At 43.1% G+C, this 16,789-nt stretch overlaps 1 protein-coding gene across 5 annotated transcripts in view; it reads left to right on the forward strand.

Annotated features, from left to right (window-relative positions):
- The window catches only part of vps13b (vacuolar protein sorting 13 homolog B), a 752,723-nt gene that overhangs the window by 578,225 nt on the left and 157,709 nt on the right, over positions 1-16,789 (forward strand). For all 5 annotated transcript variants that reach the window (XR_013547184.1, XM_078398050.1, XM_078398047.1 and 2 more), the window contains exon 34: positions 16,037-16,742. Coding sequence is in view for 4 of the 5 variants with exons in the window: in XM_078398050.1 (XP_078254176.1) it covers positions 16,037-16,742 (706 nt within the window). In the remaining variant the exon portion in view is untranslated. The remainder of the gene's footprint in view (positions 1-16,036; positions 16,743-16,789) is intronic.

Consider the following 16,789-nt stretch of genomic DNA (forward strand, 5'->3'; position numbering starts at 1 on the left):
CAAAACTATATCCTAAATAATGATATCCTAACATTACAAGTAAATGAATAACTCTACCAAAAGGAATAGGGTGGCACAGTGGTGCAGCTGTAGAGTTGCTGCCTTACAGTGCCAGAGACCCAGGTTCAATCATGACTACGGGTGTTGTCTGTACGTAGTTTGTACGTTCTTCCTGTGACCGCGTCAGTTTTCTCCGGGAGCTCCGGTTTCCTCCCACACTCCAAGACGTAAAGGTTTGCAGGTTAATTGGCCTCAGTAAACGAGTACATTGTCCCTAGTGTGTACAGGATAGTGTTAGTGTGTGGGGATTTACAGAGGGCCATTTAACCTCCAAAACTGCAGGTCTTTGGGATGTGGGAGGAAACTGGAACACCCGGAGAAACCCCACGCGATCATAGGGAGAATGAAAGTCTGCACAGACAGCACAATTAGTTCTGACATCAGTCTGAAGAAGGGTCTCGACCCGAAACGTCGCCCATTCCTTCTCTCCTGAGATGCTGCCTGACCTGCTGAGTTACTCCAGCATTTTGTGAATAAATACCTTCGATTTGCACCAGCATCTGCAGTTATTTTTTTGCACAATTAGTCAGGGTCTCTGGCACTGTGAGGCACAGCTCTTCCAGCTGACAGAGAGAAAGAGCTGAAGTTCTAATTGTTTCTGTTTCTACGGACTCGACCTGAACCGCTGAGTGTTTTCAGAGTTTTCTGCTTTTAGTCTACAGCAGTAAACCCATTTAAGCAGTGGGAAGGCATTCAGATGAGCTGCGTTCCTCTCAGAAAGACCTTTTAAATGGGGCGGTGCAGCAGGGCAGCGATGGAGTTGCTGCCTTGCAGCACCAGTGACTCAAGTTCAATCCTGATCATTGGTGCTGTCTGTATGCAGTTTGCGCATTCTCCCTGTGACCACATGGGTTTCCTCTGGGTGCTCTGGTTTCCTCCTACATTCCAAAGAAGTGCAGGTTTGTAGGTTAATTGGCCCCTTGTAAACTGTCCCCAGTGTGCGGGGAGTGGATGCAAAACTGGGATAACATAGAACTTATGGATGTGTAATCGTTGGTCGGCATAGTCTCAGTGAGCCAATGTGCCTGTTTCCTCGCTGTATCTCTAAACTCTAAACAATAAAAGGCTGGAGTCCTGGAGGGTGAGGGGTTACCTTCGAGAGGTTGATAAAACCTGGATGGTCGTAGACAAAGTGAATGGTCACAGTCTTGGTAGGGGTGTCTAAAATGTGTGCGGCACGGTGGCGCAGCGGTAGAGTTACTACCTTACAGCGAATGCAGCGCCGGAGATTCAGGTTCGATCCTGACTACGGGCGCTGTCTGTACGAAGTTTGTACGTTCTCCCCGTGACCTCCGTGGGTTTTCTCCGAGATCTTCGGTTTCCTCCCACATTCCAAAGACGTACAGGTATGTAGGTTAATTGACTGGGTAAACTGTAAAAATTGTCCCTAGTGTGTGTTGGATAGTGTTAATGTGCAGGGATCGCTGGGCGGCGCGGACTCGGTGGGCCGAAGGGCCTGTTTCCGCGCTGTATCTCTAAAAAAAATCTAAAACGTGGTTTAAGGTGAGATGGAAAGATTTCAAGGGGACCCGAGGAGCATGTTTTTCAGATAGAGGGCTGTACATATATAGAACAAGTTACCAGAGGAAGTGGCAGAGGATATAATTTTACGGTTTAGATGTTATGTGGACAGGATGGGAAAGGCTTGGGGGGATAAGGGCCACACGCAGGCAAATGGGACGTTCATGAAGGCATCTTGGTCAGCATGGAGTTGGTCTGAAGGACCTGTTTCCATTGTGCATACCTCTAATACTCTGAAAGCCTTCCATAAGATGGACAGTTACGTTGCATTTTGTTCCTAGTACCAACATGCATAACAGGAAACATGCAATAGGAGCTTAATAAGAATTTCAGAAGTGAAATACTAGCAGAGGAGATGAATGTGGCCCTTAAGGCTTAAAAGTACAGGGTTCAACAGCAAGACAGAGTAGAGAGCTACTAAGCCTGCCTGCCCATGGGGCTCATCAGAGTAACCATTAAGAAACCTGAGCAGGCGCAAAAACTGATTACAAAGTGGAGGAGCCACATATTTCAGCCTATGCTCCTTAATACTTCAGGTACCAGTTCTGGTCTTGGAGTTACTGTTGCTGAGCCCCATCTGAGGCTGAGGGCTGGAGGAGAGGGAGCTGACAATGGCATAACCAAGGCTACAGTCTGGGTCACCCAGTGATGGCCACGGCAATTAAAGTGTTCACCTAGTCATTAGTCGATTGATTGAAAGATACAGCATGGAAACAGGCCCTTCGGCCCTCTGAGTCCACACCGACCATCTTACACACCATCTAATACTTGGACTCCCAACATTGCAATAAAAGGCTTCTGAGTCTCCAACAGCGGCAGGTGCCTGCACAAGAGAAAGAGAAATTCACAGTCGCAGCTGACAGAAATATCTTGCCATAGTACATCTGCAATCCAGCCCTGACCACGAGCCTCCTATTGATTGCCCACCATTCAATAGCTATGTAAGTACCAAAGCTGCACCCCTCAGAGTACAGGCATCCCTGTGTGCCAAACAGCCAACCTATTGACACTTCCACATACAATCAAGCTCCTGTCATGTTATTAAATTTCGACCATGCGATGTACGCGCATGCATTCATTCCTATGCACAGCGGAACTAGTTTCCATTCTTTCCACTAATAGTAATTGGTCTTCCTTATCAGCCTTATGTACGATTGATGCCATTCATTACAACATCGTGGAGTTATGGTTACATTATCAAGTGATTTTTGTGTATTTTCCAACTTGTGGACAAAATTGACTTGTGGATGGATGGATAGATATCTGTAAAATTGTTCATTACAGGTGTGTATTGGTGTTGGTTTATTGGTATTGGTTTATTTTATTGTCATGTGTACTGACCTACAGTGAAAAACTTTGCATGCTATCCAGTCTTTCCACTTATCTCACCGCACAACTGTACAGTCATTTGTTAATTTGGTTTAGGTTTTGGAGATACAGCTTGGAAATACAGAAATCCACTTATTTTGTGAATAAATTAAGTTATTACATTGTTGATTAAAATGTTTTTTATAATATATGCTACTGTTTTATGTACAATTGCATCTTACAGGCATTTTAGTAGCACACACACATGACTTGTCCCTCCTTAGCAAAAAAGAATGTGAACCAGTTTACAATTTCCACCTCCGTTCCTCAAGATTTTTTTTAAAATTCGGACTATTTATAACTACAGCTTTATATCAAAACACATATCTGTGACCTCTGTAATCTTCAATAAAAGTCATAACTCTTCAGGAACAGAATGCAGGTTGTTCTCTTCCAAATTAGATATTGTGTCTTTGTGGGGCATTGTGGCCATTTTTATCATCCCCTGCTGACTTATTGGGTCTCCCAAGTCATTATATAATTCCCTGCCTGAGGAAGTGAATAAGTGTGTTACTCCCTGACCTCAGTCAGTTCTACTCTCAGTTGGTAAATGGGAACTGATGTGTACCACAGTAGCTCGGAACAACTTGTCTTCAGATGTGACCTCTTCTGTCTGCCCGCCCGCCACTCTGCACTTTTCACCAATTTCCCATTCCCACCAGCCACCTCCTTCCCCCCCCCCCCCCCCCCCCCCCCCCCCCCGTTGGCCTACCGCTGAAGATGGCCAGACTGTGTACAGTACGCTGAGTAACAAAAACATCAGTGTTCCAGCCTGCTGGGGAAGTCAGAGGCCAAGACCTTAATAATGGCTTGGAGCAATTATTTTTGCCAATAACTTGTTGCAGCTTCTTTGAACTGTGGCTTTTGACTCCTTCAAAACAGCTAATTTTTGAACTTCAAATAACCTTAGTTTTGTTACTTGTTCCCCCACTGTACTAAACGTGCACCTGACTGCTGTTGTGTATTTGTGAAGGTTATCATCTGTGAGGGGAAAGTTCGTTGTACCCAAAATATTTTAAGCTAAACTAGTCTGCTGTGTTTATTACAGTGGATTGCTTTGATTCTCGTGGGTTGCATTTCTCTGTGGCTTCTAGTTCTTTGGTGTTCTGCTGTAATTCTACCCAGATAGAGAGGCACTTTGCATCTGGAAACAGACTTTTATCAATGGCCCGTACAGGCCTCTTAAACAGGCACATCCTTTCCAGAAGCTAGAAAGAGACTGTTTCATTGAGGACGGCGTTTGATTTTCTGTGGTTGCTTTACACCACATTTGTATATAATAAAAAGGTGGGGCCCCACTGGTTTCGTTTTCATCCCGACAACACTTAAAAAGACAAATTGATTTTATATTTTAGTTTCACATGTTTGTCGTTGCATTGTTTCTAATTTCTTCGCTACGTTATAGAACTGAAGGAGTTGTCAATGGTCTTGATGTGGTGATGTTTAAAGAACTTAAATTGAAGAAACACTCTGCTGTAATTTTGAGAAAGCAGCATACTTTTAATTGCCCTTTTCAGGAGAGATATTGCAGTCTGAAAATGTGTAGCTTCATATAAATATGGAGAGCAACAACAATTAATTTCCTAATAATTGTGAATGTGGTGCTCAGGATAATCTTTGCCATCGTTTGAAAATCAGAAAATATTAAATTGCTGTAATAGACATCAGAACAGGAACAAGGCGAGAGGTGCAAAGCTTAGAGGAGATGTATGGGGCTAGTTTTTCATACACAATGGGTGGTGGGTGCCTGGAACATACTGCCAAGATGATGGAAGAGGCAGATACGGTAGATGATACAGTGGTGCCTTGGTAAAGTTGCTGCCCTAAAACGCCAGAGTCCTGGGATCGATCCTGACTATGGTTGCTGTCTGTAGTGAGTTTGTACATTCTCTGTGACTGGGTGGATTTTCTCCGGATGCTCTGGTTTCTGCACACATGCCAAAGATGCGCAGGTTTGTAGGTTAATTGACATCTGTAAATTGTCCCTAGTGTATAGGACAGAACACGTGTACGGACAATCGTGGCTGGCGGGGATTCGGTGGGCCGAAGGGCCTGTTCCCACGCTGTGTCTCTAAACTAAACTAAAACTAAGGCATTTCAAACATCCCACACTCCAAAGACATACAGGTTTGGCTTCCGTAAGTTGTAAAATTGTCCCTAGTGTGTGTGTGTTAGTGTTGGGGGTGATCGCTGGTTGGCACAGACACTGAGTTGAAGGGCCTGTTCCCATGCTATATCTCTAAAGTCTAAAGTGGCGTTTAAAATCTTTTGGATAAGCACATGCATATGCTAGGAATGGAGGGATTTGGATCATGTGCAGTCGGATGAGATTAGTTCATCTTGGAATCATGTTCTGCACATATTGCTGACGGGCCTGTTCCTGTGCTGTATTTTTCTATATTTTGTGTTCTAGAAATGTTTACCTCTAACAGAACTAAATTAGAGGTGGGTTTTTCAAATTTGATATCAGTAAGTGCTTCGATCTCAAAGGATAGTAAAAAATGTAGAGTCCTTGCTGTCCAGAACCTGTTATGGTTGTCTGCCAATGGAAAATGTCATGAGTGGTGGGTGTAGGGAATGAGCTGCCAGAGGAGGTAGTTGAGGCAGGTGCTATAACAGCATTTAAAAGACATTTGAACAGGTACATGGATAGAAAAGGTTTGGAAGGATATGGGCCAAATGCAGGCAGGCGCGACTAGCGTAGATGGAAGGGCCTGTTTCCACGCTCTATGATTCTGTGACTTTACCACGCAGCGTAGATTATCATACACATGAAGTAATTGAGTGGCAGAATCATACCATTGTGGAGCTCAAAGAAAGGGATGTTTTCCCTGATTTGCTGACCACCATTTAACACAGAACCAATGCCTGATAAGAGTCACACAGCACAGATTAAGGCCCTTCGGCCCAATTTGCCCTACAAAATCCATTTTTCATGAATTTCCATCAACATAAACATGTTGAACACAAGGAACTGCAGATGCTGATTTACAAAAAAGACACAAAGTGCTGGAATAATTGAAAGGGTCAGGCAGCATTTCTGGAGAACATGGAGCTATGTTCTCCTGAGTTGCTGCCGGACCCGTTGAGTTACTCCAGCACTTTGTGTCTTTTTTTAACTATAAACCTGCTGTTTCTTTGCCACTGATTTTGCTCCTTATTCCCCATGGCTTTTCTCTTTGTAGCAAAAATCTTGTGTTTCAAAATAACCACCTTCTTTTATTTCATGCTTGCTTTGTATTTTAATAATGTTACAATATCTGGCCCTTGTGGGTTAATGAAATATGTGACCTAAAGATCTTGGAATGTTAAAGCAAAATTGTCACCCTTGAAAGCTATTTTTGGGCCAGAATCTGACATCATCTGCTTTTTATACTTTTAATGAATCAGAAATAGGAACAATATATTATTAACATCCCTAGCTGCATGATACTGGTGTCTTAATAATGAAATCAGTAAACTTATATTGTCTCAACAGAGTAAATGAGTGAAAGAGTTTGACAGCATTGATTTCGCTGATCATCTGTTTTGTATTTTTAATGTTTTATTTGAAATGAACATGGCTCGAAGTGGTGAAACAACTGAAGGTGTTGGTAATGTGTGCTTTTCAAATGAGTAAATTAAAGGGCCTGTCCCACTTAGGCGATTTTAAGGCGACTGTCGGCGACTAGGCTGTTACCGACAGTTCGCCGGGGTGTCGCGGGCATGATCGTGAGGAGTCTTCCAAAAATCGTAGTGGATCTCAGCCCGTCGCTCATCCGGTTTAGAAATTTCTCGGCGACAGCTGGCTTGTCGGCTGATATCGTTGATTATTACGGTCGCTGGATTGATATGTTCTCTTAGATGCATTTAGAAGCACATAATATTAAAATAAGTAAAGTCATTTCAAAATACCATAAAATGCTTGTGTTTAACCAATTAATTTACCATCAGGACATTTGATAGGTAGATTGGAGGGGACAGTGTGACGGTCAGGTAAGTGTGGGAATTTTCAACTCTACCGCTGCACTGCCGGGCCACCCTAAACTTGATAAAATCTTTTTAACATTGAAATATTTATATCAGGCCAAATGCGTGCACTTTCTCTCAAATGACCAGACTGTGACATCACATTTATTAAATTATGGTAAAATAAATAATAGAGTAGTTATGAAATTTAAGAACCCTTCTTTGCCCCTTCAGGTGTCACATTCATCTCTCTGTATCGGAACGTTAAGAGGGAAATGCTTTTCGTCTTCAGTAATCATTGACTATTATATAGAAATGATTGAAATCTTGCAGGACCTTCCACATTACAGCCTACTATAATATGAGGAAGGATATTCTTGCTATTGAGGCCGTAAGTTTACTAGGTTAATTCCCGGAATGGCGGGACTGTCATATGTTGAAAGACTGGTGCGGCTAGGCTTGTATACACTGGAATTTAGAAGGATGAGAGGGTATCTTATCGAAACATATAAGATTATTAAGGGGTTGGACACGTTAGAGGCAGGAAACATGTTCCCAGTATTGGGTGAGTCCAGAACCAGGGGCCACAGTTTAAGAATAAGGGGCAGGCCATTTAGAACGGAGATGAGGAAAAACGTTTTCAGTCAGAGAGTTGTAAATCTATGGAATTCACTGCCTCAGAAGGCAGTGGAGGCCAATTCTCTGAATGCATTCAAGAGAGAACTAGATAGAGCTCTTAAGGATAGCAGAGTCAGGGGGTATGGGGAGAAGGTAGGAATGGGGTACTGATTGAGAATTGTCACATTGAATGGCGGTGCTGGCTCGAAGGGCCGAATGGCCTCTTCCTGCACCTATTGTCTATTGTCTATAAACTGAGTACCAGTAATTAGATAGACTGTATTTCTCTTGCTTTTTGTGGACAGGTCCATTAGTGTTGCATCTCCTACACCCTAATCATTCCCGGCAAGATCTACTGTACATGGTGTTCCTTGAAAGTGGCGTCGCAGGTAGACAGTGTGGTTAAAACGCCTTTCGGCACTCCATCAGCCTTCAGAACAGACACCGCCTGCAGAGCACACCCAAAATCTGTTCCAAAATGATTGGACTCCCTGTTAGAGCCCTCTCCACCTTATGCGACCAGTAGATGCTAAGGTCAGCTGGCAGGATTTTACAGGGCTCCTCACACGTCCTGGTCTCTGTGTTTGAGTGGCTCCCCTCAGGACGTCGGTTTCGCTGCCCAGGCTGTCAGACACAGAGGAGAAGGGCAACTTTTGTCTCCAAGGCTGTTCAGCTCCTCAACTCTCAACCACCCCTGGCCCGCTGCTCACCCTGCTAATCCCCCCCAATTATTTTTGTACTATAAGTGCCTTTGTAAATTGCCCCACGGTGATAAATAAAGTGTTTTGAACTTGAACTTGAACTTCATCTGTCAGAGTATTGAATAAAGAAATTGGGGGGGTCATGTTGCTGTTATATAAGATGTTGGTGAGGCCACATTTAGAGTATTTTGTTCAGGTTTGTGCACCGTTATAGGAAAGATTCCAGATTCAGCGATAGTTTCTTCTCAGCTTTTATCAGGCAACTGGACCATCCTTCTATAACCAGAGAGCAGTCCTGAACTACTATCTGACTGTCTTTGATCAGACTTTACTGGCTTTACCTTGCACTAAACGTTATTCCCTTATCATGTATCTGTAGACTGAGAATGGTCAATTGTAATCATGTATTATCTTTCCGCTGGCTGGTTAGCACGTAGCAAAAGCCTTGCACTGTACCTCGGTGTACATAACAATCAACTAAACTGAAACGGTTGTCAAGCTAGAAAGGGTGCAGAGAAGATTTACAAGAATGTTGCCAGGACTCAAGGGTCTGAGCTATAGAGAGTGGCTGAGCAGGCTAGGACTCTATTCCTTGGAGCTGAGGAGGATGAAGACTGATCTTATAAAAGTATCCAAAATCGTGAGAGGAATAGATCGGTTAAACACACAAAGTTTTTTGCCCAGATCAGGGGAATCGAGAACCGAAGGACACAGGTTTAAGATGAAGGGAGAAAGATTTGATAGGAATCTGAGGAATACCTTTTTTACACAAAGGCTAGTGGGTGTATGGAATGAGCTGCCAGAGGAGGTAGTTGAGACAGGGTTATTGCAACGTTTAAGAAACAATTAGACAGGTAAAACAAGTTTGGAGGGATATGGGCCAAACGCAGGCAGGTGGGACTAGTATAGAAGGACCATATTAGTCGGTGTGGACAGGTTGGGCTGATGGGCCCGTTTCTGCACTGTATGTCAGTTTGACTCTAGGTCCATTAGTGTGGTTTCCCTCCCACCCTAATCATTCCCGGCAAAATCTACTGTACACAGTGTGGAGCACATCTGATGCACGTGGCTTAACCCATCAACTGTTGGTGCACTAAATGTTTTTTTAAAGATTGCCAGGTGTTTTTTTTTCCCCCTCTCATAACGGATAGTTTTTGCTGGTAAGTTAATGAAAAACGGGAGTGATGATTGATGACTGCCTTGGGAGGAGCAGGAAATACAGAAGGTTATTAAAGAACCGGCTAACACAGAAGGTTATTAAAGAACTAGCTCTTGAGACAGAGGCAGTAATCACATTTAAAATGAAATTGAATAGAAATTGGGGACAAAGTAGTTAAATGGTTTTGAATTACAGGCTTTGTGGGGTGAATGAGACTGAAGGGATTTCGCTATTAGAAGCTGGCATGATCTCGATGAGCTAAATGGCCTCCTCCTGTTGTATAATTCTGTGATGTAGATGAGCAATGATCTAATGGAATAGTGCAACATGAATGAGAAGCCAAATAATCTACTGTTGATCCTTTGAAATGTCAGAATTTTTTAGGAATTGATTGCACAGATATGATGTTTTAGTATTTATGCAGATCTCAAGGTGTACGTTCTAAATAGTCCTGAGCATTTAGTACTGTTGTGCTATGGCAGTTCTGAAATATAAAGTCATATTTAGATTCAGATTAGTAATTTAGTTTTTAATTTAGTTTAATTTAGAAATACAGCACAAAAGCAGACCCTTTGGCCCACCGAGACCACGCTGACCAGCAATTACCCTGTGCACTAGCACTATCTACACATTAGGGACAATTTACAATTTTCACCGTGGCAATTAACCTACAAACCCGTCTGTCTTTGGAGTGTGAGAGGAATTGGAGCACCCGGAGAAAACCCACCAGGAGAATGTACAAACTCCATACAGACAGCACCTGTAGTCAGGATCGAACCCGGGTCTCTGGCGCTGTAAGGCAGCAACAACTCTACTGCTGCACCACACATGCAGCATCTGCAATAGAAGGAAAAAGAACCAGATCTTTGTAAAACTCACCAAATATATCCGCAGAGGCGCAGCTGGTAGAGCCATTGCCTTACGATGTGAGAGACCCGGGTTCGATCCTGACCTCGGCTGCTGTCCATGTTGGAGTGCGGGTTTGTTGGTCAACAACCTCTGTAAAATTGCCCCTAGCATGTAGAGAGTGTGTAGAAATAGTGCGCGAATGGGTGAGCGATGGGCAGCATGACTCGGTGGGCCGAAGGGCCATTTTCTTTGCTGTATCTCTAAACTATACTAATCTAAAACATGATAGAAGATGGACAAAGAAGTCATGGAGTAACTCAGCGGGTCAGGCAGCATCTCTGGAGAAAAAGGATGGGTGACGTTTGTGTCAGAACCCTTCTTCAGACTCCTTGCTTTGCAGCATGATACATTGGCTGTGTATTAAACAGAACATGAAATTGAGAATTTGAAAATTTGCTTTCCTCCACACTGGGACTGTTCATGTCCCGTTATTTATGATAGAGCTGCAGTGTTTAGACACATTACAAATATTATTCATATTTTACCTAATCACCTGCCTGTAAGGATGATGTATGAGCCAAAATAACAATGCCATCTGGCAAGGACATCGAGTACACTCCTGCCTCCATCCTCTCGGTAGCATAAGTCTGTGCACTGTGCAGCTTTTCAATAACTTCAGTAAAATTATATCAGCTTCTCCATTACCTAGCTTCCCCCTTCAGTGTGATTGTAGGAGTTTACAGCAGCTGCTCATTTCTCCTTGTGATCAGCCCACAGGAGATTTGCTTCACTGGAGCAGAATGGGGACCTGTCAGGTACACTCCCCTCTCACTTTCAAAGGAAATGTTTTGCAGGGGGAAGGTTACTCTGTTTGTTGAGGGAGACTGATTTACCAGCAGAACTGGGCGACCTAACGACAGTTGAGCTTATCAGACTCAAGGCGAACGGGCGAATGAAGATGATTTTTGAAACCCACATCTTCGAAAGGTGTTCAAGGGTTGGGGCGTCACGGTGGCGCAGCGGTAGAGTTGCTGCCTTCCAACGCCAGAGACCTGGGTTCAATCCTGACTACGGGTGCTGCCTCTACTGAGTTTGCACATTCTCCCTGTTGTCTTGGTGTTCCAGATATGAGTTTAAGGTCAGGGTGATGATGTTTGCAACGGTAAAAAGTAAATTCCATCTGCCGTTGCCTGGTCCCTTTCCACAATTGATCCAGATCCATTTATAAACTTAGATAATCTTCCTCGCTGTCCACTACACCACCAATTTTGATGTCATCTGCAAATTTATGAACTACCCTGCTTACATTGTTGTGCAGATCATTAATACTGCTGACAAACAGCATTTGACTGAACATAGAACACTGGCCACAAGACTCCAGGCAGAAGCACAACACTCCACGAACACCAAAGATGGACACAAAATGCTGGAGTAACTCAGCTGGTCAGGAAGAATCTCTGGAGTAAATGGATAGGTGACGTTGGGTCAGGACCCTTCTTCAGACTGAACATGAAGCTCTCGCCCATCTCTGTTTCAGCACCATTGATGCTGACTGGGGCATGCGCTCCACCCTGCTTCCTGAGGTCGATGACCAGTTTCTTCACAGAAGAAAGCCAAGGGGCTTCTCCCCGTGGCAGAAAGTTAGGTTGGGATCCTTCTTCAGACTGAAGAAGGGGGCCGATCTGAAACGTCACCTATCGATTTTCTCCAGAGATGCTGCTTGACCCGCTGAGTAACTCCAGCACATTGTGTCTTTTTTGTAAACCAACATCTACAGTTTTTCGTGTCGACACGTTACAATGGTGTTTTACACTATCTCTCGGAAGTTAATATAAAGTTCATGAATGTGTTTTGAGGTGCAACGAGTGAGAGGATAAGACTTCAAATGTTCATAGTAATAGGAGCAGAATTAGACCATTCGGCCCATCAAGTCTGCTCCGCCATTCAATTACAGCTGATCTATCCTTCCCTCTGAACCCCATTCTCCTGCCTTCCCCCCATATCCCCTGACACCCGTACTAATCGAGAATATGTCAATGTCCACCTTATATCCATTGACCTGGCCTCCACAGCCTTCTGTGGCAATGAATTCCACAGATTCACCACCCTCTGACTAAAGAAATTCCTCCTCATCTCCTTTCTAAAAGTAAAGAGACTTAGAAATAGAGATACAAGGAACTGCAGATGCTGGAATCTGGGTGGCGGCATCTGTGGAAAGAATGGACAGATGTTTTTTCAGGTCTGAACCCTTCAGGCTGAAGAATAGAACAAATATGGTGCTCGGGTGGAACAGGGCAGTAAGGTACAGTAGCATGACAATCCACTGTTGCTGATGACAGAGAAACCACTAAAAAGAGGACTTCCCTTGGTTTCTCTGCTGTAATTTACTATCGGAAAGATAATCTAGCAAATGCAATTTGACACTCAGTGCAATAATGAATGTGCAGAAGTTCTTTTTTTGTGAGTGTAAGATTGTGTTTAGACCATAATTATTTGTATATATGTGCATATATGGTATTGTCCATGTGATAGGAGCAAAATTAGGCCATTCAGCTCATTAAGTCTACTCCATTCAATCATGGCTGATCTCCCTATCTTTCCCTCTCCACCCCTTTCTTCTGCCTTCTCCCCATAACCCCGTGATGTTATTTGCCATCCTTTCTGCAAATGAACTAGTAATTGATACTTAACAAGCTTACTCTCCCAGTGAGCTGATTAATTTTAAATAAATTAGTTGAGAAACCTTCATATTCTGATAAAAATGATTTGCAACAAATTAAATACAACAGTGACTATTTCTATTTTTATTTTTTCCCCCAACTATTAAGAATAAAGCAACATCAAAGTCTTTTGGAGTTAACTAGATAGAGTGATCATTAATATCAATGAAACAAATGGGTAACAAATTGTCTTAAGTTATCATTCTAAATAAGTCTATAATTGGTATGAGGGAAAGTTACACCATAACTTTAAGTTAACTTTCTCTCTCTTGTGTTTCTTCAGCTGTGCCAGAATCCAAATCTGCAGATTTTGGTTACTGGGTCTCAGTTGGATAAAGTGGGGGATTTTTATCTTTAGCTTGGTTTCATATGAAGTATTGTTGAACGTTATCATGCTCTAGATCTCTAGAATCATACCGATGCAATTTAATGAAATATAACCCATATGGAGCATATATTTATGCCTCCTAATGTGGCTATTTGGGAAAAAAATCTTAGATTCATATAAAATGGACACATCCTTTACTCATTAGTTGGAAGAAACAGGATTTTTGGCATAGGATTCTTGTGGAAACACTATTGCTTTTTATATGGATTGGTCTAGTTTTTGATGACACTGTTTAGAATAGGAAGTATCTAATAAGCAAAGCATTTTCTTTAATGTGCTGCCAACTTATTTAATGTATGCCTGGGGGTCTGAAATTTTATATTCAATGTTGCAATAATATGTATTTAATTCTCTGAAGTGTTCATAGCAGAAGCTTCATACTTTAAGGGCAGTAGAAATATGTTTTAACATATAATAATTTGAAACATCTGCGGTGATTAAAAAGCATAAAATGTGCAGCAGTCTATTATAGCTCAATCAGATGCATGTTAACCCATACTGGGAGACAATTACTCTTTCTCATTTGCTTCAGATTAACTTTAGATTTTTCTAAAGTTAGTCAATTTAGTCAATTTACCTGAAGTTTGAATACACGATCAATGGAAGTTTGCAGTATTTGGAATGATTGCAACAATTCTGGTGCTATTCATAGCAGGGAACTTGTTTAGTAGGATATACTGGAACCTTCAAAAGCTATCAATAATATAATCAGGTTCATAGAGTCATACAGTGTGGAAACAGACCCTTCGGCCCAACTTGCCCACACCGACCAACATGTCTCATCTACACTAGTCCCACCTGCTTGTGTTTGGCCCATATCCTTCTATACCTGTCCATGTACCTGTCCAATTGTTTCTTAAACGTTGTGATAGGCCCTGCCTTAACTAACTACTTCCTCTGGCAGCTCGTTCCATACACCCACCACCCTTTGTGTGAAAAAGTTACCCTTCAGATTCCTATTAAATCTTTTCCCCTTCACCTTAAATCTATGTCCTCTGGTTGTCGATTCCCTTACTCTGGGCAAGAGTGTGCGTCTACCCTATCTATTCCTCTCATGATCTCATGCACCTCTTTAAGATCACCCCTTATCCTTGTGCGCTCCAAAGGCTAGAGTCCTAGTCTTCTCAACCTCTCCCTAAAGCTCAGACCCTCGAGTCCTAGCAACATCCTTGTAAATCTCCACTGTACCCATTACAACTTGACAACATCTTTCCTACAACATAGTGCCCAGAATTGAACACAATATTCCAAATGCGGCTTCACCTTTGTCTTATATAACTGCAACATGACCTCCCAATTTCTATACCCAATACTCTGATGGATGAAGGCCAATGTTCACTTTTACACCTCTGTTTTTTTCTGTGTGTGTGGCACACTGGCTCAACCGTTAGAGCTGCTACCTCACAACATCACGGATACAGGTTTGAATCTAACCTCGGGCCCTATCAGTGCGGAGTTTGCACATTCTCCCTGTGACTGCATGGGTTTTCTCTGGGTGCTCCGGTTTCCTCCCTCATTCCAGAGACATACAGGTTTGTCGCTTAATTGTATTCACTAAAATTGTAAATTGTCCCTAGTGTGTAGGATAATGTTAGTGGACAGTGTGATCACTGGTCGGCGCAGACTTGGTGGGCCGAAGGGCCTGTTTCCGCGCTGTATCTCTAAAGTCTAAAGTCTAAATCAAGAAATGTGTAAACCTGCGTGCTGCTGATATAATGGTGCATAATGTACTTTAGACTTTAATACAGCGCGGAAACAGGCCCTTTGGCCCAATGAGTCCGCGCCGACCAGCAATCACCATGTACACTGGCTCTATCCCACACACTAGGGACAATTTTACACATTTTACTGAAGCCAAGTATTCTACAAATCTGTATATCTTTGGAGTGAGGGAGGGAATCAGAGCAGCCGGAGAAAACCCACGCAGTCATAAGGAAACATAGAAACATAAAAAATAGGTGCAGGAGTAGGCCATTCGGCCCTTCGAGCCTGCACCGCCATTCAATATCATATCATATCATATCATATCATATATATACAGCCGGAAACAGGCCTTTTCGGCCCTCCAAGTCATCATGGCTGATCATCCAGCTCAGTAACCTGTACCTGCCTTCTCTCCATACCCCCTGATCCCTTTAGCCACAAGGGCCACATCTAACTCCCTCTTAAAATAGCCAATGAACTGGCCTCAACTACCTTCTGTGGCAGAGAATTCCACAGACTCACCACTCTCTGTGTGAAGAAATGTTTTCTTCAAGAAATAAGGAGAACATACAAACTCCGTACAGACAACACCCTTAGTCAGGATCGAACCCGGTTCTTTGGCGCTATAAGGCAGCAACTTTACCGCTGCGCTACCGTGCCGCCCTTGAAATCAATGAAAGTGAAAGCAAAAAAAAAGTAAGAACAGGAGTATAATTTACAGCTGCCCTGAACTAATATCTACCTCATTGGAGATCCTTGGCCTATCTTTGATTGGACTTTACTGGCTTTATCTTGCACTCAATGTTATTCACGGTATTCCCTTGATCATGTATCTGTACACTGTGGTTGGCTTGATTGTAATCATATATTGTCTTTCTGCTGACTGGTTAGGACACCAGAAAAGCTTTTCACTGTACCTCGCTCGGTACACGTGACAATAAACCAAACTCAAACTCAATATGCTGCTAATAAATGTAATTTTTACATCTTACTATTGCAGTTCTATCAACAAGATCAGAATAAGGTCCCCTCTTCAGAAGGAGTTCCTATGGACGGTTCCTCACGGCACAGTGGAGCCCGGGACAGTGGTATCGGGAGTGACAGTGCACGAATTCGGATTGTTCAAATTGAACAGCAGAGCGGAACCAGCCACCATCTTGCCAGGCCTTCCCGTCAGTCCTCCATCGTGAAGAACTTAAATTTTATCCCCTTCGACATATTTATTACAGCCGGCCGTATCTCACTCATGACTTATTCCTTCACAATGAATCCCAAAGCAAAGCTCCACCAAGAAAGCCAACAAATGAAAGAGAGCGACAAAGTTGGCAAGAGCACGTTAAACCTGCTGAACGCTGAGACCGAAGGGGTACCAGAGAACAAAGCGGGCCAGGTGGGGATTGCTGTCATGACAGCTGACGACCTCCTGAATAGTAACGTGCCGTTAGCCACAGGCAAGGCCACCGGTCACTTGTCTTTGGGGGGTCTCCACACACCTAGCAGGTCTTCAGCTCGACAAGCTCTTGGAATCACCATAGTCCGGCAACCAGGTCGCAGAGGAACGAATGATCTTCAACTGGAGCCCTTCTTATACTTGGTGATAGCCCAGCCTTCATTATTATTGAGTTGCCATCACCGGAAGCAGAAGGCCGAGCTATCGTTTTTTGATGCCACATTGAAAGCCGTGCCATCAGACTACAAATGTATGGGTAAGAGTTTGATAATTTATCTCTTCTCATTAACCCCAACTCTCCCT

Source organism: Rhinoraja longicauda, chromosome 4 (genome assembly GCF_053455715.1).
Source record: "Rhinoraja longicauda isolate Sanriku21f chromosome 4, sRhiLon1.1, whole genome shotgun sequence".
NCBI classification, from domain to species: domain Eukaryota; kingdom Metazoa; phylum Chordata; class Chondrichthyes; order Rajiformes; family Arhynchobatidae; genus Rhinoraja; species Rhinoraja longicauda.